Source organism: Microcaecilia unicolor, chromosome 10, assembly GCF_901765095.1.
Source record: "Microcaecilia unicolor chromosome 10, aMicUni1.1, whole genome shotgun sequence".
Lineage (NCBI taxonomy): Eukaryota > Metazoa > Chordata > Amphibia > Gymnophiona > Siphonopidae > Microcaecilia > Microcaecilia unicolor.
In genome coordinates this window covers 89756797-89778844 of record NC_044040.1, presented here as the reverse complement: position 1 = coordinate 89778844, position 22048 = coordinate 89756797, and the positions used below count along the sequence as shown (strand labels likewise).

Here is a 22048-nt window from a genome sequence, read left to right as displayed (position 1 = left end):
GGTATTCTTTCCTTCAGAGCCTTTGCAACGGTTGTGTTTGCTTTAGGTAGAGTGGTGCAGTGTGCACTTCTGACTTTGTGTCTAGTTTCCCTGCTTGCTTTTGCTAAAGGTCCAGGTTAGTGTTAGTGCAGTGTGCACTGGTGTCTGTGTGTTTAGCTTTCCTGCTTTTCCCTTGTGGTTCCCCTGCTTTTCCCTCTTGGTTTTGGAAGCATTGCTGTGTGTAGAGCTTTGGAAGCTCTGTTGCTGTTAGAAGTACTCCTGGGTTTGGTGTTGTTAGGAACACTTCAGAGTTTGCTGTTAGAAGTACTCCTGGGTTTGGTGTTGTTAGGAACACTTCAGAGTTTGCTGTTAGAAGTACTTCTGGTTTTGGTGCTGTAGGAAGCACTTCAGTTTGCTGTTAGAAGTACTTCTGGTTTTGGGTGCTGTAGAAAGCACTTCAGTTTGCTGTTAGAAGTACTTCTGGGTTTGGTGCTGTTAGAGGCACTTCAGTTCGCTGTGAGAAGTACTCCTGTAGCTTGGTGCTTAGTGGCACCTGGGTTAGGTTATTGCGGTGGTGCACTGCTGTAGCGTGGGGGCTTAGGAAGCTCCTTTGCTAGCTTGTGTATTTAGTTCCCTGCTCTGTTAGTTTAGGGCTTAGGAAGTCCCTTTGTTGAGCAGGGCTTAGGAGCTCCTGTTTAGCATAGGGCTTAGGAAGTCCTTTTGTCAGTTTACTGTTAGGAACACTCCTGCTGGTTTAGGGCTTGGGAGCACTTAGATCAGTTTAGGTTTAGGAGTACTTCTGTTTCCAGTCCTGGTCCCTATGTCATCCGTTAAGTCCTGCCGGCCACTCGAACCCAAAGGCTCAACCCTTGGGGGGGGTAGTGGCCAAGCGCAGGTCAAGCTGTACGGACCAGTCCAGTGTCTTCCGGTCCGGTGTGTGTTCCAGTCTGGTGCGCTCCAGTCCAGTGTCTTCCGGTCCGGTGTGTGTTCCAGTCCTGTGTCCTCCAGTCCGTGGGATTGCAGTCCAGTGTTCCAGTCCTGTGTCCTCCAGTCCGGGGGATTCCAGTCCATGTGTTCCGGTGTGCTTGCCCAGTGTTGGTTGGTGGGTTTTGCCTGCTGCTGTCGCTCCTCGGCAGCAGCCAAAGGGCTCACGTTTGCTCCAGAGCCCGGCCCCGCGGGCTCTGAACCTGAGAACCTGACAATTAATTCTTTGCTTCAGTCTTCACCAAGGAAGATTTTGGGAAATAAACCAGTGCCAGAAATGGTATTCAAAGTTGAATGAAATCTCTGTAAACCTGGAAGATGTAATGGCGCAATTTGACAAATAGATGAGTAGCAAATTGCCTGGTATTCATCCTACAGTACTGATAGAATTGAAAAATGAATTTGCAGAACTATTATTAGTAATATGTAATTTATCTTTAAAATCAAGCATGGTTCTGGAAGAGGATGGAACCAGAAGATAACTTAACAGCAAAAGTACCACAGGACACAAAATAGTACACGACAAAGTGGGAATGGAGGAAGGCTATAAACCTCGAGAACAATATAATAAAAGTTTATTATGTAAAATATATAATGCACAATTAAATAAATATGTTAAAAAACAGTAATATACACTAAGTAGTAATATACACAGAGTAATATCAGTGCTCAAGACTCGACAAGGCACCGTGTTTCGGCATGTAATGTGCCTGCCTCAGGAGTCTGCAATAAACAATAGAGTAAAACAGTGATAAAACAAATATATAAGAGCATCAATCTAAATATAAGAATGGAAATCAATAATACATGAGCATCAAAATATAAGAATGAACATCAATTAGAATAATCATTCAAGTACATAAATATATATCTGAAATGATACTTAATTTTTACATGGGAAGTGTGAAATACATACGAGGTATAAATAAGAGCATCAAAAATACATCGAATGCATATGTAAAGATATAAAGGAGAGCGCTAGAAATATAATGAATGAATACATAGAAAAAGTGTATTTGAGACATGTCAGAATGTACAGGTGCATAATTATAAATGCATAATAAAAATATGTATAACATATGATCATTCACCTACATAAGAAATTAATCTAAAATTGTAAATAAATCATAAAAGATGTAAAAACATTGGGAAATTTTATATAAAAATAGGTAATACATATAAGATATTTTAAAAAGCATTAGGAATATAGCAAATGCATACATAAAAAGGTGTGCCTGAAAACATGTCGGACTATATAGTTGCATAATTATAAATGAAATGGGGAAAATTCAAAAGATGTACAATTTGTAAAACAAGTATACCAATATTTAAAACACTGGAAATGAAGTGCCTACTGACCTGACAATTAGTGTCTCAAGAAAAAACTGCTGGGTATAAAAAGGGGGTCTGTGAAGAAAGGACAAGGAATACATAATGAGAGAGCCAGCGTGGGTAAATGTGAACACAGGAGTAATCAAAAATAAAAAAATAAAAAGAATAAATTAAAAAAAGAAAAAAGGAAAGAAGAAAAGAGAAAAAAAAGGAAGAAAGGCATACCTTTAAAAAGACCGTGCATATGTGTAAGGATGCACAATATGGGACGGTAATGTCAAAAGAAGGCAAAAATACCTACAGAAAAAAAGTTGACCGTGAAAAAATAATAAGATTCATGTTAAACGTGAGCAAAAACACTTGAAATACTAAATGTGTAAGATGTCTAAACTAACATATATTATGAATTAAAAGAACGATTCTGGGGAAACACAGATGGGGAAAAGAAATACCGATGGGGTGTAGAGAAATATGTAGAAAGGTCTAAAAGAAAGGTGGGGGTACGATCACAAGTACTAATATATATATAGTGTGTACTGGGATAGTGAAGTGCCAGCACTAAAATAACAGGATTACTGGTGAAAAAATAAATAGATTCAGAAAGAAGGAAACATGTGACTAGGTGCTCCTAGATGGGCAATATAAAAGAAGAGAACTGAGACATATTAAAAACATATACATGGCTAATGGACTCACAGAAAAAGTGGCAGAACAAAATGAAACAGCACTGGTGTGGATTACTGATGATAAAAAGTGAAATCGGCACCGAACATAAAAACATACTTCTTTCAGAAGACGCTGCAAGCAGTGTGGATAGATGAATGCAGTGAAAACGTTTAAGGTACATAGTGATATTAAATGCATATAAAAGAGAAAAAATAAAATACAAAAGAGTGCGTGGAAGAGGGGAATGTAAGTGTGCGTTTAAATATACATCTTCTGACAAGAAGGAATATCAAAAAATGAACAACTTACCAAGGTACGTATCAGCATTCGAAGCAGAAACACTGTTCGGGGAAATAAGACATCTATGCCGACTATTATTTAAAGTGGCAAAAAGGCGTGAGAAAAGACGGCATGCTTTTGAGATACAGGAAGTGGTGGATCAAATGAATAGTCAAATATGCTAAACAATGACATAATGAGACACGGAAACGTGGTTAAAAAAGTGCTACAAGATGCGGTGCTAAATGATGAGAGAAAAAATGAAACAGACCTCTAAAGAGACTGAAAAACTGGATGGAAGAATAAAGAATTAAAGAAAGTAAATAATGAAATAAAAGGATCATAGCAAAGAATATATCTAATGAAAGAGCACCTAGATAAAGGTTGAGTGTTGGGAGAAAAAGTAAAAGAAGAAAATATAAGAGGTGTATAAAGCGCAAAAGGGAAAAAATTGGGCTATAGGGGTTCTAATAGATGATGTGGAATAAAAATGCTGAAAAAGACTATAAATGTAAAAGTGTATAAGAAACGAAAAAACTGGAAGTATAAGAGGTCTGCCATGAAGAAGAAAACTGTAATAAAATAAGACAGACAAAGAGGGAAAAAAATGTGAGAATGGTACCAAATGTAAGTGAATATATAATGTGAAAAGACATGTCTGAAAAAAGGGGGGGGATATCAAAAGAATATATAGAAAAAAATGTCCAGTATTTTAAACATCTACAAACGCAACATATATGGAAAACATAAAGGTAGTAAAAAAAAGAAGAAATAAAACAAAAAAAGGAGGTGACCTAAAAGAAGTACTTAAAAAGTTCAAAATAAAAAATACAAAAGGAGACCAATGTGAAAAAGGGTTCCTTCTGTGTGAATCAGAGTGAAACAATAAGTTTAAAGAAAGGGATGGAAGTCGATTTCTTGATTTAGACCTGAGGGCATGACTGTGTTGAACTCATAAATAAAACATTGCTCCTCTTGTAAAACTAGGTTATCAATGTTGTTTCTACGCCAGTGGGGTCTCAAAATTTTAAGAGGGTGGCCAATAACGCCAATTTATTTTTTAAAGGTTCCAGAGGTGATCAGGGAAATTATAGACCAGTGAGCCTGGCGCTGGTGCCGGCCAAAATGGTAGAGACTATTATAAAGAACAAAATTACAGAGCATATTCAACAACATTGATTAATGAGACAAAGCCAACATGGATTTAGTGAAGAGAAATCTTGCCTCTCCAATTTACTACATTTCTTTGAAGCAGTGAACAAACATGCGGATAAAGGTGAACTGGTCAATATTGTGTATCTGGATTTTCAGAAGGCGTTTGACAGTACCTCATGAAAGACTCCAGAGGAAATTGGAGAGTCAAGGGATAGGAGGTAGTCTTCTATTGTGGATTAAAAACTGGTCAAAAAGATAGAAAACAGAGAGTTGGGTTAAATGGTCAATATTCTCAATGGAGAAGGGTAGATAGTGGGATTCCGAAGAGGTCTGTGCTGGGAACGCTGCTATTAGGCTCTTTATGCTTCTTCTGTTCAATTTGCATTGGACCTCAGTTCAATTTATTACTCAATTCAACTGAATTTCAAAGGCGCAATTCCATATGTACCCACTCGCCTCCTCCATTTAGCGGCCTGAGAACCTGCAGAACTGGGTTTGAGTCCCACTGTAGCTCCTTGTGAACCTAAGCAAGTCAATTCCCTCTATTGCCCCAGATACAAAATAACAACCCCTATCTAATAAGCAAACTGCTTTGATTATAACCACAGAAAGGCACTATATCAAGTCCTATCCCCATCATATCCCACATGCACATTTAGAAACCACTAGACAGAGCGCCTTTTTTTCTTAACCCCTACCCTACTCTACTCTACTCTAATCAAACAACCTCCCTCTTTTTTATGTGTTGAATCATCCTACTGGAATCTCAAATCAGGCCTATTTGTTTCAAAGGACCTTTGGAGATTTGGAACTTAAGAGATTGCCTGATTGTCTGCCTACCCACCCGCCCGCCCGCCCGCCCGTTCCCCCATTCACTATTTCCACTGGTAAGCCTACCAGATCAGGCTAATCTCTTTTTTCTATTGCCACTGTACTAATTTTATTGTATCCAGTATGAATGAGTTACTGCTTTCCTATCTGAATTTGGAGTTGCATTCCTGTTTTTTTTTGTTTGCTTTTTAGTTTGTTAACTGTTTTGACCTGTGTGCCACATAAGGTGCTTTAGTAAATACTAATCAATGCTAAACAATCCCATGGCAAGCAGTTGCTTCCCATGTCTGTCTCAATAGCACACTATGGACTTTTCCTCCAGGAATCTGTCCAAACTTTTTAAACCCAGGTACACTAACCGCTTAACTATTCGTTGAGTGAAAAAATATTTCCTCCTATTTGTTTTAAAAGTATTTCCATGTATTTTTTGTCTATAAGACTGTAAGCTCTTTGAGCAGGGACTGTCTTTCTTCTATGTTTGTGCAGCACTGCGTACGCCTTGTAGCGCTATAGAAATGCTACATAGTAGTAGTAGTAGTAACTTCCTTGAGTGTCCCCTAGTACAGTGCACTCCATTTAAGTGCACGTCGGATAAGCGCATGCTCTGTTTAACTGCATGCCATACTTTGGTCCCGTATTTGGTGCCATCAATTTCTATGGGGACAAATTTCGGTTTAGCGCACCACTGATAAGTGCAAGATTCACTTATATGCTAAAAAGTTAATCATTAGAGCTACAAAATCACTTATACTTAATTATAAACAGAAGTCTTATAGAGGGGATAGTTCCTAAAGCTCTTAAAGAGGCCTTGGTAAAGCCTAGTTTTAAAAAACCCTCTTTAGATCCATACTCCCCAAGTAATTACCGTCCGATGTCTAATCTCTCATTTTTATCTAAAATATTAGAAACAGTTGTGTTTACTCAGTTACAAACCTATATAGAAACAAAAAATATACTACACCAGAGACAATCGGGTTTTAGGAAAGGGCACAGTACAGAGACAGTTATGACTTCTCTTTTAAGTGAAATACATACTAGATTGGAGCAGGGTTATATTGCATTGATAATTTTGCTCGATCTGTCAGCAGCATTTGACCTAACAGATCATGATCTATTACTTAATCGTTTGAAGGAAGTTGGCATCTCAGGTATGATCTATGATTGGTTCGATTCTTTTCTTATGAATAAGTCATTCAAAATTGTACAAAATCGTTGCATTTCGAAAGTTCACTCTGTTTCCTGTGGGGTACCACAAGGATCGGTTTTATCATCAATTTTGTTTAATCTATACATTAGTCCTCTTTCATTACTTATCCAGTCTTTGGGTATTAGTTCATATTCGTACACGGATGACTTTCTCTTGATCCATTATGTGAAACCACTGGACATTGAGTTAACACAAATTCAAAATTGTCTTGATGAGGTGGCTAGTTGGCTTAAAAGACATCATTTAGTCTTAAATCCAGATAAGACTGTTACATCCTGGATAACAGGTCGTGAAGTAGTTCCTTCTGTAATACCTACACTGTTTAATAAACAGATACCAACAGTACAATCTTTTAGATATTTAGGAGTCATTATTGACTCAGTTCTATCATTTAATGAGCAAATATCTGAGATAGTAAAGAAATTTTTTTATCATCTACGAAAACTGTGTTCAATTAGAAATTCAATCGACAAAGATTCGCTATGTACCCTAACATATGCATATATTATGACACATCTGGATTATTGCAACATCTATGCAGGCCTTACTAAGATCAATACAAAACGGTTACAAATGATACAAAATATAGCAGCCCGTATTATTTGTAGGGCTTCAAAATATGATAGGATTACACCATCTTCATTGGCTCCCAGTTGAAGGCAGAAAAAAATTTAAGATTCTCACTTTGACACATAAAGCCTTACATTTACTCACTCCATCATATTTAGCTAATCTCATTATGTCCAAAACACAGAAGAAACCAGTCTTCGCAAAAAAACAACAATAGCCAAAAAAAGTGAAGATGACACCAAAAAAAAAAAAATGAAAAACAGACGACACAAAAAAAAATATTAAACTTCGAATTTTATTATGCATGGCACATTTTTACATTTTAAATTATGTGTATAAAAGGAATTGTATAATATATCTTTGTTCTTTCTTCTCTTTTTTCACTTTTTTCAAAATTGTATTTAAAAATGAAGTGTATTAGTGGTTGTAGCTGAACTGTTTTTCTATTGCATATTGATGTTGTTTTAAATTGATATGTTTTATTTAGACTCCTGACGCAGGCCAGTTAGGCCAAAACACAGCTGTGTCGAGTCATATCACCTTAATAAAATTCGAAGTTTAATATTTTTTTTGTGTCATCTGTTTTTCTTTTCTTTTTGTGTCATCTTCGCTGTTTTTGGCTATTGCTAATCTCATTACATCATACTCTCCCATACGAACACTTCGATCACTTACAGATAATAGATTAGTAATTCCGTCACCCCAAAAAGCCAGATGGGAGTCTACCAGAACCTCAGCTTTCTTTTTTCTAGCCCCTTCACTTTGGAACTGCCTTCCAAAAACTATTAGAAGAGTCCTATATTCACTTCCGTAAATTCCTGAAAACATATTTGTTTCAGAATACATTCAACAATAATCTGGGATGAAAGGGAAAAACAGACAGAGTGAATATGTATTAACTAGTAATATGTATAATTATATTTTTGGAATGGATGGTTGTCTATTGTTTACATACTTTTTAATATGGATATTTTTTGTTTTGCTGTGCTTTTCTATCAAATTAATGGATTTCCTGTATGTTTTTAATGCAAATTTTCATTTTTAAGATGTAAACCGTTGTTTTTGTGAATGCAATAAGAAACGGTATAATAAATAAATAAACGATAAACGATATGCATGGTTTAAGACAGCTCCTCTGCAGGGAAGACTCCGCATAAGCGTGCGCACGGAATATGGAAGCCGATTGGCGCGTGACAACCAACGAGATTTCAAATTTACCGCCCCTTTAACTGCCACAGGCAGAATAAGTGAAAGAATGTTGTTAAGAGTGTACACTGGGGTCGTCGTCGCAGCGGAACTGTAAGACTAACACTGGCTGAACGAATAGAAATTCTTAAAACATTAGAAAACAAAGTCAAGCATCAATTGCTAAAGAATATAGTGTCAATCCCAGTCAAATTTCACGTGTCTTTAAGCAGAAAGACCAGCTTCTGGAAGACTGGCAAAACAATAGAAATCCACAACGGAAACGAAAACAGGCGGGAAAAGCTGAGGAGGTAGAAGATGCTCTGGTGGTTTTCTCAAGTCAGGAGCAGACAGTTTCCTGTCAGTGGTTCACTGCTTATGGAGAAAGCTAACCAGCTAGCTGAAAGTCGGACTAACTGATTTCAAAGCCACTGTTGGATGGTTGGAAAGATGGAAGGAGAGGAACATAAAATTCAAGAAACAGCATGGTGAGAAACAAGATGCTGATGACTTTGGTGCTGAAACTTGGGTTATTTCAGTTCTTCCTACCATCTTGAACGAGTTTGCACCTCATAACATTTTCAATGCTGACGAAAACGGTCTCTACTGGCGAGCGATTCCTGATGGAACACTTGCATTCAAACATGCCGAAACTACTGGAGGTAAAACGTCGAAGGACTGACTGACAATCCTCCTTTGCTGCAATATGGATGGGAGTGAGAAGTTGGAACCCCTCATCATTGGAAAGAGCAAACAGCCCCGTTGCTTCAAGAAAGTTAAGCGACTTCCTGTGTCATACGAGGCTAATGCAAATTCATGGATGACTGGGGAAATTTGGAAGCAGTGGCTAAAGAAGTTAGACACTAGAATGCGGGGACAAGAGAGTCAGATTTTGTTGCTTGTGATAATTGTGCTGCACACAGGAATGATGTCAGGCTGTCTAACGTCAAGGTGGTCTTCCTGCCACCAAACACTACCTCTCTGATCCAACCTATGGATCAAGCCATAATAGCCAATTTCAAACAACATTATCGGGCTCTCGTCTGATGAGTGTTATGGATGACCAGACTGGCAAGGATAAACGTGCTGTTGAACTGGCTCGTATCTATCACTGTTGGATTCCCTACATATGCAGAAAGAAGCCTGGAATCATGTTACACAGGCAACCATTGTGAACTGCTACAAGCGGGCAAGCTTTGTTAAGGATGTGGAGAGGAATGACACAGATGCAGCTGTTGCAAACGCGTCAGATGAACAGGTTATTGACATCCCAGCCAGTGTTACTGAAGAGGAGTTTCATCACTACGTAGCTGTTGATTACGATCTACAAACAGCTGACGACAGCACTGATGTCCAGATATGCGCCTATACGTAGGCAACAACGGCTGATGATGGAACAGATGAAGAAATTAGCAGCGAGGCACATGCTGACAAAATTCAACAACCTCCTCCTGTCACTTTTGCAAGAGCGCTGGAGAGTCTAAACACCATGCGGGCCTATCTGGAGACCACTGATGTCAGTGCTATGACAGTTTTTACCGTCTGGCAGAGGTCTGGTAGTCTATGGAACTCACAGACCCAATACTGTACAGAGGACTATAACTGATTACTTCAAGTAAGCCTAAAGTCAGTTAACGGAGACTGAATACTGTACATGTTTGATGTCAAGCTTCTTTGGGTCACAACAGGCAGATCTCTTACATCTTCTTCCATAAAGACAGAAGCAAAAAATTCATTCAGTTTCTCCTCTATGCCTTGTCCTCCCTGAGCCCCCCTTTGATCCTTCGTGATCTAATAGTCCCATGGATTCTCTCACAGGCTTTCTGCTTCTGATGTACCTAAAAATGTTGTACTGTGAGTTTTAGCCTCTGCGGCTTCCAGACTCTCCCTCCCACACTTTCCTATGTCATCGGTACTCACATGTAACAAGACAAAATTTATTTACTTCTACTTGTTCTACACCACTCAGGATTTTGTAGACCTCTGTCATATCTCACTTCATCCATTTCTTTTCCAAGCTGAAGAGCCCTAACCTCTTTAGCTTTCCTTATACGAGAGGAGTTTCATCCCCTTTATCATTTTGGTCACCCTTCTTTGAACCTTTTCTAATTCCGCTATTTCTTTTTTGAGATACGGCAACCAGAACTGAACGCAATACTCAAGGTGCGGACACACCATGGAATGATACAAAGGCATAATAGTATTTTCAGTCTTATTCACCATTCCTTTCCTAATAATTCCTAGCATCCTGTTTTTGGCCGCTGTCACCACATACTGAGCAGACTGTTTCAGCGTATTATCTACAATGACACCCACATCTTTTCTTCAGTGCTGACCCCCAAGGGAGAAACAAAAAAAGGAGAAAGTTTGCTTTTTTATATTTTTATTCTGCCCATCACTAACCTACAATTCCTCCATTAAACCCCAATCTTTAAGTTCCCAAAGAACAAATCAAAATAACCAGAGAAATGTTCTCTTCTCTCAGAACTTCTGCATAACTGATAGCTCTTCATGGGAATCTACTCATAAAACAATAGTTTGCAGACACTTCCCATTAACAGAAAATCAAGTTATTCTGTTCACGAAAAGGAAGGAATGCGAAAAATACGTGGATGCAACAACCTATGAATTTTAAAATACCACTTATACCTTTCTCTATGGGTACTGGTGCCCAGAGACTCATCTGGCTCTGGTCGTCACACCCAAGATAAGCTTTTTCTGCACACTGTGTTCATACGCCATGTGGAGAAAATGGCTTCAGAGGTAAGGTTCAGGTTGTTTCCCTTATCAAGCAGCACAGCAACACCCTTAAATCCCTCTCCAAGCCCATTTCCAATCCAACATCGTCATTATTTTTATTTATTTATTGCATTTGTATCCCACATTATCCCACCTCTTTGCAGGCTCAATGTGGCTTACAATTCGTCGAGGATACTGGAAATAGAAGAGAATATACATTTGGTTTTACAGAGGGTTTTGGGTTACATGGTGGTGAAATACATGGTTGTATTAAAGCAAAAGACATTATAAGACATTCCTATATATATGAAAGATTGTACAGTTACACATGTTGAACTTTGTGATACATCTTGTCGAAGAGATAAGTTTTCAGTAGTTTACGGAAGTTGGTCAGTTCATGGACCGTTTTCAGGTTACGTGGTAGTGCGTTTCATAGCTGCGTGCTCATATAGGAAAAGGTAGATACGTGCATTAATTTGTATTTCAGACCTTTACAGTTGGGAGGATGAAGGTTGAGGAAGATTTTATTGCGTTCCTGGGTGGTAGTTCAATTAGGTCTGACATGTAGGCTGAGGCGTCTCCATGGATGATTTTATGGACTAGGGTACAAAGTTTGAATGTGATGCATTCTTTAAGTGGGAGCCAGTGTAGTTTTTCTCATAGGGGTGTCGTGCTTTCATATTTTGATTTGCCGAATATTAATCTGGCTGCCGTGTTCTGGGCTGTCTGGAGTTTTTTTAAGTATTTGCTCTTTGCAGCCAGCGTATAGTGAGTTACAATAGTCCAGATGACTGAGTACTGGTGATTGTACCAGATTGCAGAAGACAGACCTTGGAAAAAATGGTTTAATTCTTTTTAGTTTCCACATTGAGTGAAACATCTTTTTAGTTATGTTTGTCGCATGATTCTCAAGTGTTAGGTGTCGATCAATGGTGACTCCAAGAATTTTTAGGGTGTCCGAAACTGGTAGGTTTAGTTTAGGTGTGTTGATGGTGGTGAATTTATTCTTATTGTATTGCGAAGTGAGTACTAGGCATTGTGTTTTTTCTGCATTAAGTTTCAGCTGAAATGCATCTGCCCAGGAATTCATGATGTGTAGGCTTTGCTTGATTTCGTTGGAGATTTCCCTTAGATCTTGTTTGAATGGGATGAAGATCCTTACATCATCAGCGTATATATATGGGTTTAAGTTCTGATTCGATAGTAGTTTGGCCAAGGATGTCATCATTAGGTTGAATATGGTTGGTGAGAGAGGGGATCCCTGTGGAACACCGCATTCAGGTGTCCATGTAGCTGATGTAGCCGAATTTGATGTCACTTGATAAGAGCGTGTAGTTAGGAACCCCTTAAACCAGTTGAGAATGTTGCTTCCAATGCCGAAGTATTCGAGGATGTGTAATAAGATTCCATGGTCAACCATGTCAAATGCGCTTGACATGTCGAATTGTAACAGTAGTATGTTATTCCCGTTTGCTATCAATTGTTTGAATTTTGTCATGAGCATAACTAATTCGGTTTCAGTGCTGTGATTAGCGCGGAATCCTGACTTGGAATCGTGTAATATTGAGAACTTGTTTAGATATTCTGTGAGTTGTTTGGTCACCATACCTCCTGTTATTTTGGTAATTAATGGGATGGATGCTACTGGTCTGTAGTTCGTTAATGTTTTTCTTTGCATCTTTGGGTATGGGGGTGAGTAAAATGTTAACTTGCTCCATTGGGAAGAGTCCATTTTGTAGCATAAAGTTCACGTGGTTTGTTAGGTCCATTATAAATTGTTGAGGGGCTGACTTCATGAGGTTGTTTGGGCATATATCTAATTTGCAATGAGATTTGGCGAATCTTTTAAGCATTTGTGAGATAAGGTCTTCCGGTAGTATTATGAATTCAGTCCAGATCCTGTCTGCTGGGTAAACTCCAGGGTCAGGGTCTAGGCATTCTAGGAGTGCGGTGTAGTTGATGGAGCTGGCAGGTATTTTGAGTCGCAGTTGTATGATTTTCTCCTTGAAGTACTTCGCCAAGTCATCAGCTCCTGGTGTGTCTTTGCTGTTGTTGGTGACTGGAGTAGTATCTAATAATTTATTCACGAGTTGGAAGAGTTTGTGTGTGTCTTTGTAATTTGGGCCAATTTCAGTTTTGTAGTATTGTCTTTTGGTTTGCCTTGTGGTATATTTATATTTCCTTCGGAGTTGCTTCCAAGCGTTGAGAGTGGGATCATCTTTCTTTTTATTCCACGCACGTTCTAGTTTCCTAACTTGTGTTTTGAGTTTTTTCAGTTCTTCATTGAACCATGGTATTCAGTTCTTTCTGTGCGAGGTTCTGGTTTAGATTGGGGCAATGTTGTCTAGTATTAATTTACATCTGTTATCCCAATCTGAGAGGAATTGGATTGTGTCTATCTATGATGTTTCAGAGTGAGATCCTCACTTTCCAAAGTAGACATGGTTGTATCCCTCATCTAAGACAGCAGAAGATCAAGACGTCCCAACCAGCTTGACAGCCCAACACCTGGAATGAGGTTTTGATTATCTCTACGAGATCATAGCTAGTATTCAAGTAACGTGCCAGCCAACCTTTCAACAGGAGGGAAGTTCAAGCTTTGCTCAAACTCTTGCCTTTTTAACCGACCACTGGGTTCTGAAAGTTGTCTGGTTAGGATACTGTCTTGACTTATTTGACAAGAAGAATGCACTTGGGGTGCAGAAACCCAAACAAGATACCGGATAGGAGGGGAGAGATTGGTTAAGCTCGACTCAGGAGAGAGACCTTGGGGTGTTGGTGTCCAAGGATCTAAAGGTGAAGAAACAATGTGACAAGGCGATTGCTGTGTCCAGAAGGATGCTAGGCTGCATAGAGAAGGGTATAAACAGCAGAAGAAAGGAGGTGTTGATGCCCCTCTACAAGACGTTGGTGAGGCCCCAATTGAGTATTGTGTTCAGTTTTGGAGGCCATATCTTGCTAAAGATGTAAAAAGACTGGAAGCGGTGCAAAGAAAAGCTACAAATATTGTATGGGATTTGAGTTGCAAACCGTACAAGAAAAGATTTGCTGACCTGAACATATATAATTTGGAGGAAACAGGGGTGACATGAAATAATTGAAAGATATTAATCCGCAAACAAACCTTTTCCAAAGACAGGAAGGCAGTAGAACTAAAGGACATGAATTGAAGTTGAAGTGGGGCAGACTCAGGAGTAATGTAAGGAAGTATTTTTTCACAGAGAGGGTGGTGGATACATGGCATGCCCTCCCACTGGGAGGAGGTGGAGATGAAAACGGTAATGGAATTCAAATGTGCATGGGATAAACACAAAGGTATCCTGTTTAGAAGGAATGGATCCATGGAATATTAGCAGAGATTGGGTGGCAACGCTGCTAACTGGGAAACAAAACTGGTGCTGGGCAGACGGTCTACACCCTGATCTTGACTGAATAGGTATGGATGGGCTTGAGTGTAAATTTTAAGGGGCTTTGACATTAGCTTCAGAACTTTTAGTACAAGAAGAGTGCTAGGCAGACTTCTACAGTCTGTACCCTGAGAATGGCAAGGACAAATCAAACTCGGGTATACATATAAAGAATAACATACCATGTTAAATTAGTTTATCTTGTTGGGCAGACTAGATGGACCGTACAGGTCTTTATCTGCAATCATTTACTGTGTTACATTCTACAAGAGCAACTTGGTCAAGGTCTCCACATCAGGAAATACTTATCAAGGGGTTCTCTTCCCTTTTAGAGGCCAATGAGGTTGAAACTATTCCACCAGAGTAAAAGGGCAGGGATTTTATTGCAAGTAATTGCTGATAACAAAGAAGATGGAGGGATTCCAAGGGCCCTAAACAAGCATCTAGTCTAAGAAACATTCAGGACAGTTTCCCTAGGCACTCACTTACTACCTCCAAAAAGGACACTGGTTATGTTTTCTGCACTTAAAGTATACTTACACCCACAGAAGTGTCTCAGATTTATAACTGAAACACCATCATCAGTATTGCCTTTTAGCCTCACAACAACTACATAGGTCTTTACAAAATACCTCACAGTAGTAGTAGCATACTTAAGCAGACTGGGAGTGCAAGTTTCACTATTTGGATAACTGACTGATAAAGAGCACATCTCAGGAAGTGGCTCAAGGATCAATCTGCACCACCACCTGGGTGTTGGGAACATTAATGGCAGACCTTAATAACTCCAAGTCTTAAATAAGCCCATCAAATCAAATGGAGTTCATAGGAGCTCTGATACAAACAACTCAGGCAAAGGGCTTTCTTCCATAGGCAAAGAAATTTAAGGAAGTCTGTAGACATCAGCATGGAACATGTTGACGTTGGATCACATGGCATCAACAGTACACATGACATATCTCAAGATGAAAATTCAGTTGACCTGAACATACAGTGACATGAAGCCACTCACAGGTTCAGAGATGTAATTTCTATCACAATCCCACTCAGGATTCTTTGTCCTGGTGGATGGTTCAATCTAATATGGCAATAGGCATACCCTTCCTAATTCCTACATACCAACTAGTACTTGCCATGTTGAAGTTACAGCATGAGAAATGTTAACAGTTAGTGGACCAATATCTCAATGCGGTTGTACCCCTGAGGCAGCCCTATTTGTTTCAATAAACTATCTTTGTTTGGACTCTAATTGGGTCTGCTTTTTTCCTACCCTGCTGCTGGTGCAGACCTGAAGAGCCTCTTGATTGTCTGTTGTTTACCAAATAGTACTCACAACAGATTCATCCAAATTGGGCTGCATATCGACTTCACACCTTGGGTCAGCCCAAGAGAAACTTCATTAGATAAATTTCCTGGAAATGAGAACAGTCTTGAATGATCTGAAGGCTTTCAGAGATCAGCTGGTCAACTAAAATATACTAGTTCAGACAATCAAGTTTTATTTATTTTTATTTGTGCCATTTATATCCCACATTATCCCAAACAAGTTTGAATTCAATGTGGCTTTCAATAAATAGTATAGGATACATAACAAATAATAATTTTATTGTTATTTGTTACATTTGTACCCCACATTTTTCCACCTATTTGCAGGCTCAATGCATAATGCATAAGAAAATAATTTGTTGTAAGAATCCAATTGTACAATACAGTATTATAAACGTACTGGGATAGCTATGAATGTTTAACATTTAGAAAATCTATTATGAATGAGAAATTGTACATGAAGCAAAGAGAAGATTAATGGTAAACAGAGTAATAACCAATTCAGGTAATAATTAGTTGTTTGAGATATGGTTGTTCTTTGTGAGGGTTTGTTTGAATAGAAACAATTTGAGGATATTGCAGAATCTAGTATATTCGTGCATATTTCTTATTTTGGGTGGAAGGAGTTCCACCATTTGGAAGTTGCAATGCATTATATCAACAGGAAAGTACAGGATTCTATCTCCTCTGTGTTGGCCCAGTTCCACATTCTGACAGTCTCCCACCTCTCAAGGTATGATCTTCATAGCCATGGGCACAACTGGAAAGGAAACCACCCTAGCAGACAAGTTGACTTGTGTATTTCAACTATACAAATGGTAAATGGATGGGAACGTGACTAAGAAGTTGCAAGAGTGGATCATGCCCCTCAATAGATCTACCACTTATCAGGAGCAGAAAATTACCTTACTTCTTAACAGGACAGGTCACACAGCAAACGAGCTTCAGATGCCTTCCTCCTAAATTGGGATGGGGGCTCTTCTCTATGCATATTCTCCGATACCCCTGATAATGAAGACTACTTGAAACTCAAAAGGGAACAGGGAACCATGATTCTAATAACTCCACATAGGCCTGGAACTTTCCATAAAAAAGACCAATACGATCATGGAACTCCCTTACACTGATAATGCAGGTTTGAGGAACTCTGTTGCACCCATACATCAAGTCCCTTGCTCTCACAGCTTGGATGTTGAAAGGGTAACCTTAGTTTTCCTAGATCTGCCTGACAGTGTTTCAGAGGTAATTCTGGCTTCCAAGAGAAGTTACACTAGAACAGTGGTCTTCACACCCACCGCCAACAGGTCAGGTTTTCAAGATCTCTCTAATAAATAATGGTCAACAAAAGACAGCAATAGAAACATCAGTACGGTTCATAAAAATTTACTGAACCAAAAACTGACGCAGCCACATTTCAGCAAACGTACAGGATATTGGTTGAATTTATCAAAGGACAGATTTTGCCAAAGGAATGTTATCCAAAGAATAACTAAGTCTTTGGAATATACAAATTACAATGTACCGCTTACCACGAGAAAAGAACTTAAAAGCTTTTGAGTGTATTGAAAAATGCTGCTTACATGAAAGAGATTTGCATACAATGGAGGTATTAAGTATGCAAATCAGTCATGCATATTCGTTAGGGATATCCACAAAACCTGACCTTTTCGCAGCCCTTAGGGACTGGGAGTGAACATCAAGGTTGTCTTACAACTTTAGAAGGTCCTATATCCCTTCTCCTTTCCCATACAAGGACTGTTTTATTATCTTGTGCATTTATCTGATACAGGTTTGAAAAGCCATTCCATTTGGGTACTTCTTAATGTAACTAGCACATAGCAGCATCATGTAAAAAATTAATCCTTTAATGCGAGGCTTGCCTCTACTAAAACCTCCCATCAAGACCTTGGCAACGCCATATTACCTCACTAAGTATCCTTCTATGCAATTGTTTAACTATGGGTTACAATAGCCCACTAGAGATCAGCCTCTACGGCTGTTTAGCAATAGGCTCCTGACACAGTAGTAGGTTTATCAAAATCTCTATGGTGATCAGAATTCAACTCCATAATCCACAGGTCCAGTGCACCACCCACCAGCATTAGCTTCTTTTATGCTGAAAGTAGTCTGTAGCTTGATTTTCTCTGAGAATAAGCAGGGTTGTATTGTACTCTCAGAATATTATCAGATAGAGGTGGTCCTGCAAAAGAGCAGCAGGTGGAAGTGGCATGAAAACATAGTGAAGCAGCACAAAAACTGAAAGAGGAATCAAAACTAAGCAGTCCAATGGGGGGGGGGGGGGGCTTTTATGTCACACATAGTGAGAGGACTTGTGTCATGCAGACTAGAGAACACAGACAATCTTGACTTCCTATTCATCACTGAAACCTGGATTCACGACCTTAATGATCTAATAATCTTAGATCTATGCCCACCAGGATACAAAATTATCCACTGGACAAGAAACGGAAAAAGAGGAGGAGGAATAGCCATAATATTCAAATCCGAATTCACCATCATAGCCACAGCCAAATCCATTCTACCACAACTCAAAATCGCTTCGGTAAGAATTAGCCACCCAAACTTGCAGGAACACCTTAACGCAGTCCTGCTTTACAGACCGCCAGGCAACTGGCAAGACTCCCAAATACACTTTATGGACTTTATCTCAAACACTTGCGTCTCTACCTCAAATCTTATCATAATAGGAGATATCAACCTGCACCTTGAAGATCTCAACTCCAAGAATGCGAAGAGTTCCTACAATTATGGGATCTCCACAGGGCAAACACGCAACCAACACACATCAAAGGACACACACTAGACATCATCACATACAAACTCGATCCTAATTCAAACCTTATACTGACAGACACAAAATGGACATCCGCTCCGTGGACTGATCACTATAAAGCAAACATCACCCTCCAATGGAGAATAAAAGACATGCCGAACAAACAAGAACGTAAAACCTACACCACGCGAGGTAAAATAGATCCGGTAATATTCTGGCAACAGATATACTATAACGAATGGACAATAAAGACAGACACAAACCAATTCCTCCAAGAATGGGACGATAGATGCAGATCCATATTAGACAATATTGCACCAATCCAAACCAGAACCTCACACAGAAAAAATTCAAAACACAAGTTAGAAGGTTAGATCGTGCATGCAATAAAAAGAAAGATGACCCCACACTCAACGCCTGGAAACAACTCCAAAGAAAATACAAATACACCATAAGACAAACTAAAAGATTATATTACAAAACTGAAATTGGACCAAATTACAGACACACATAAACTCTTCCAAGTCTTGAACAAACTACTAGATAACACACCAGTCATAACCAACAATAAAGACACACCAGGAGCAGACAATCTTGCGAGATACTTCAACGAGAAAATCGTACAATTGCGACTTAAGATACCTGTCAGTACCATCGACTATGCAGAACTCCTCGACTGTTTAGACCCAGACCCTGGCGTATACCCAGCAGACAGAATATTGACCAACTTCGAATCATTATCTGAGGATGTCATTTCCCCAAACGCTCAAAAGAATTGCTAAATCTAACTGTAAACTAGACATATGTCCAAACAACCTTATGACATCTGCTCCTCAACAATTTATAACAGACATAACGAAACACTTAAATTACATGCTACAAAATGGACTCTTTCCGAAGGAGAAGGAAACATATTACTCACCCCCATACCCAAAGATAGAAAGAAAAGTGCCAGTGAAATAACCAACAACAGGCCAGTAGCATCCATTCCCTTAATAATCAAACTTATGGAAGGGATGGTAACCAAACAACTTACAGATTACCTAAACAAATTCTCAATACTCCACACTCCCAGTCAGGATTTAGGTCTAACCACAGTACTGAAAATGTACTAGTTACACTCATGACTAAATTCAAACAAACGATTGCAACTGGAAAGAACATATTACTCCTACAATTTGACATGTCAAGCGCCTTTGACATGGTTGATCACGGAATACTATTACACATCCTTGAGTACTTCGGAATTGGAGGTAATGTTCTCAACTGGTTCAAGGGATTCTTAACCACACGATCATACCAAGTGACATCTAACTTGACTACTTCAGCCTCATGGATACCTGAATGCGGCGTTCCACAGGGATCCCCCCTCTCGCCGACTCTATTCAACTTAATGATGATATCTTTGGCCAAACTATTATCAAACCAAAACCTCAACCCATATATATACGCAGACGATGTAACTACATCCCATTTAAACAAGATCTAAAGGAAATCTCCAATTAAATCAACCAAAGTCTCCATATCATGCACTCAAGGGCGGATGCATTTAAGCTAAAACTTAACGCAGAAAAAAAACAATGCCTAATACTCACCTCACAACATAACACAAACAAATTCACTACCATCAATACACCAAATCTGAACCTGCCAATTTCAAACACCCTAAAAATTCTTGGAGTTACCATCGATCGACACCTAACTCTGGAAAGTCACGCAAAAAATACATCCAAGAAGATGTTCCATTCAATGTGGAAATTAAAAAGAGTAAGACCTTTCTTCCCAAGAACCGTTTTCCGTAACCTTGTACAATCAATGGTGCTCAGCCATCTAGACTATTGCAATGCACTCTACGCCGGCTGCAAAGAGCAAATAATCAAGAAACTTCAGACAGCCCAGAACACTGCAGCAAGACTCATAATCGGTAAAACAAAATATGAAAGCGCTAAACCCCTACGAGAAAAGCTACACTAGCTCCCACTGAAAGAACGCATCACGTTCAAAATATGCACTCTAGTTCACAAAATCATTCACGGAGATGCACCAGCCTACAGGTCAGACTTGATAGACCTACCACCCAGGAATGCTAAAAGATCATCCCGCACATTCCTTAATCTGCACTTCCCCAACTGCAAAGGCCTAAAATACAAACTAATGCATGCGTCTAGCTTTACCTACCTGAGCACACAGCTATGGAACGCATTAGCGCGCTAACTAAAAACGATCTACGAACTAACTTCTGTAAACTACTGAAGACCCATCTCTTTAACAAGGCGTACCACAAAGAGTAACAAATATGAACATATATAACTCCTCCATATATATTCAGAACTGTCTTACTATATCTGCTTGTTTTACCATGTCTCTTATTATAATGTTACCCAAGATCCTTCTGTACCAGTAATTGTATATTTTCTAACTGTATTTCCACTTATCACAATGTATTGTAAGCCACATTGAAACTGCAAAGAGGTGGGAAAATGTGGGATACAAATGCAATAAATAAATAAATGCTTCAGATAAACAACTTAGTTTTATCTTTATACCTCCATGCTGTTGGTGAAATAATTGCTACTTACCAATGCTTGCCATACAGCCAGTTGCTTCCATATGCCATCAAGCATAACCCAGCAGTAGTTTTCTTCCAGTGATTTCGTAAGATTTTAAGCACTCTCATAACGTTAACCATGTTGTTCCTCTGTCACAACCTCTCTATCAAACAACAGGTACAAAGTCTTTACCTAACAAAATTATAAAATCACATTATTACAACTTTTACCACTACCAAGGAAGATCAGACATTATACAGACCACACTACCCTCTCAACCAAGTTTAATTTCTTGAAAAAAGCTATACAGAAACAAAGACAATAAAACAAAAAGTATACTGAAGACAGATACATAGCTATATATTTTTAAGACTAACATAATGTTATTGCACTATGAAGGTAGAGTGTATTTAGAGTATACTGAACATTGATTAAGACAAGCTGAGAAATACCAAATCACGCACGTTAGGGTACCAGTCTCCTCTCCCCATGGTCTGCCATCTCTCCCATTCCCCCTGATCCCACGTTTCCCCCTCTTTTCCCTGTCCACTATATACAACCCCCACCCCATCAGACTCATATATCAGATTGCTCTTACCACATCCCCTCATGCAATACTTCGTTTCCTTCGGTTCGGATCCGTCCTGCCTTATCAGAAACAGGAAGTTGCGTTAAAGGAGGAGGACCAGGTGCCGACATGACGTCTAAACGTTTAAGCCATTTAGGCAAATCTCAGTTTCCCTTTCCCCGCGCAGCCGTCGTTCTGCGTACACTCAAATTTTATTTAACCTTACTTATGTTTTCAAACATTCCAGCTTGTGTAGCATACGGATGTACACAGACACAGAGGAAGTATAACAACGGAATAACTTTTCATAAGTAGAGTAGTAGTTTGTTATAAATCGGTAATCAGTGTGGGTCAATTGGAGGCTGATTATAGGGACTCTCTAGCACATGCTGTATTCGTGCAGACATTTTTTTCCTCCTGGTAAAGCCAAGTTACCCATTCCAGCAGGGAGACGTTTTGGCCGGTCCTGGGTTTAAA

General features: G+C 39.1%; 1 protein-coding gene across 2 annotated transcripts in view; it reads right to left on the bottom strand.

Annotated features, from left to right (window-relative positions):
• The window catches only part of AGK (acylglycerol kinase), a 731903-nt gene extending 710231 nt beyond the window's left edge, over positions 1-21672 (bottom strand). For both annotated transcript variants that reach the window (XM_030216389.1, XM_030216388.1), the window contains exons 1-2: positions 21602-21672; positions 21034-21195 (exon numbers count right to left, since the gene is read on the bottom strand). In XM_030216389.1, the coding sequence (XP_030072249.1) occupies positions 21034-21143 (110 nt within the window). In that variant the 5' untranslated portion in view covers positions 21144-21195; positions 21602-21672. The remainder of the gene's footprint in view (positions 1-21033; positions 21196-21601) is intronic.
• Between the last annotated feature and the right edge of the window lie 376 nt (positions 21673-22048).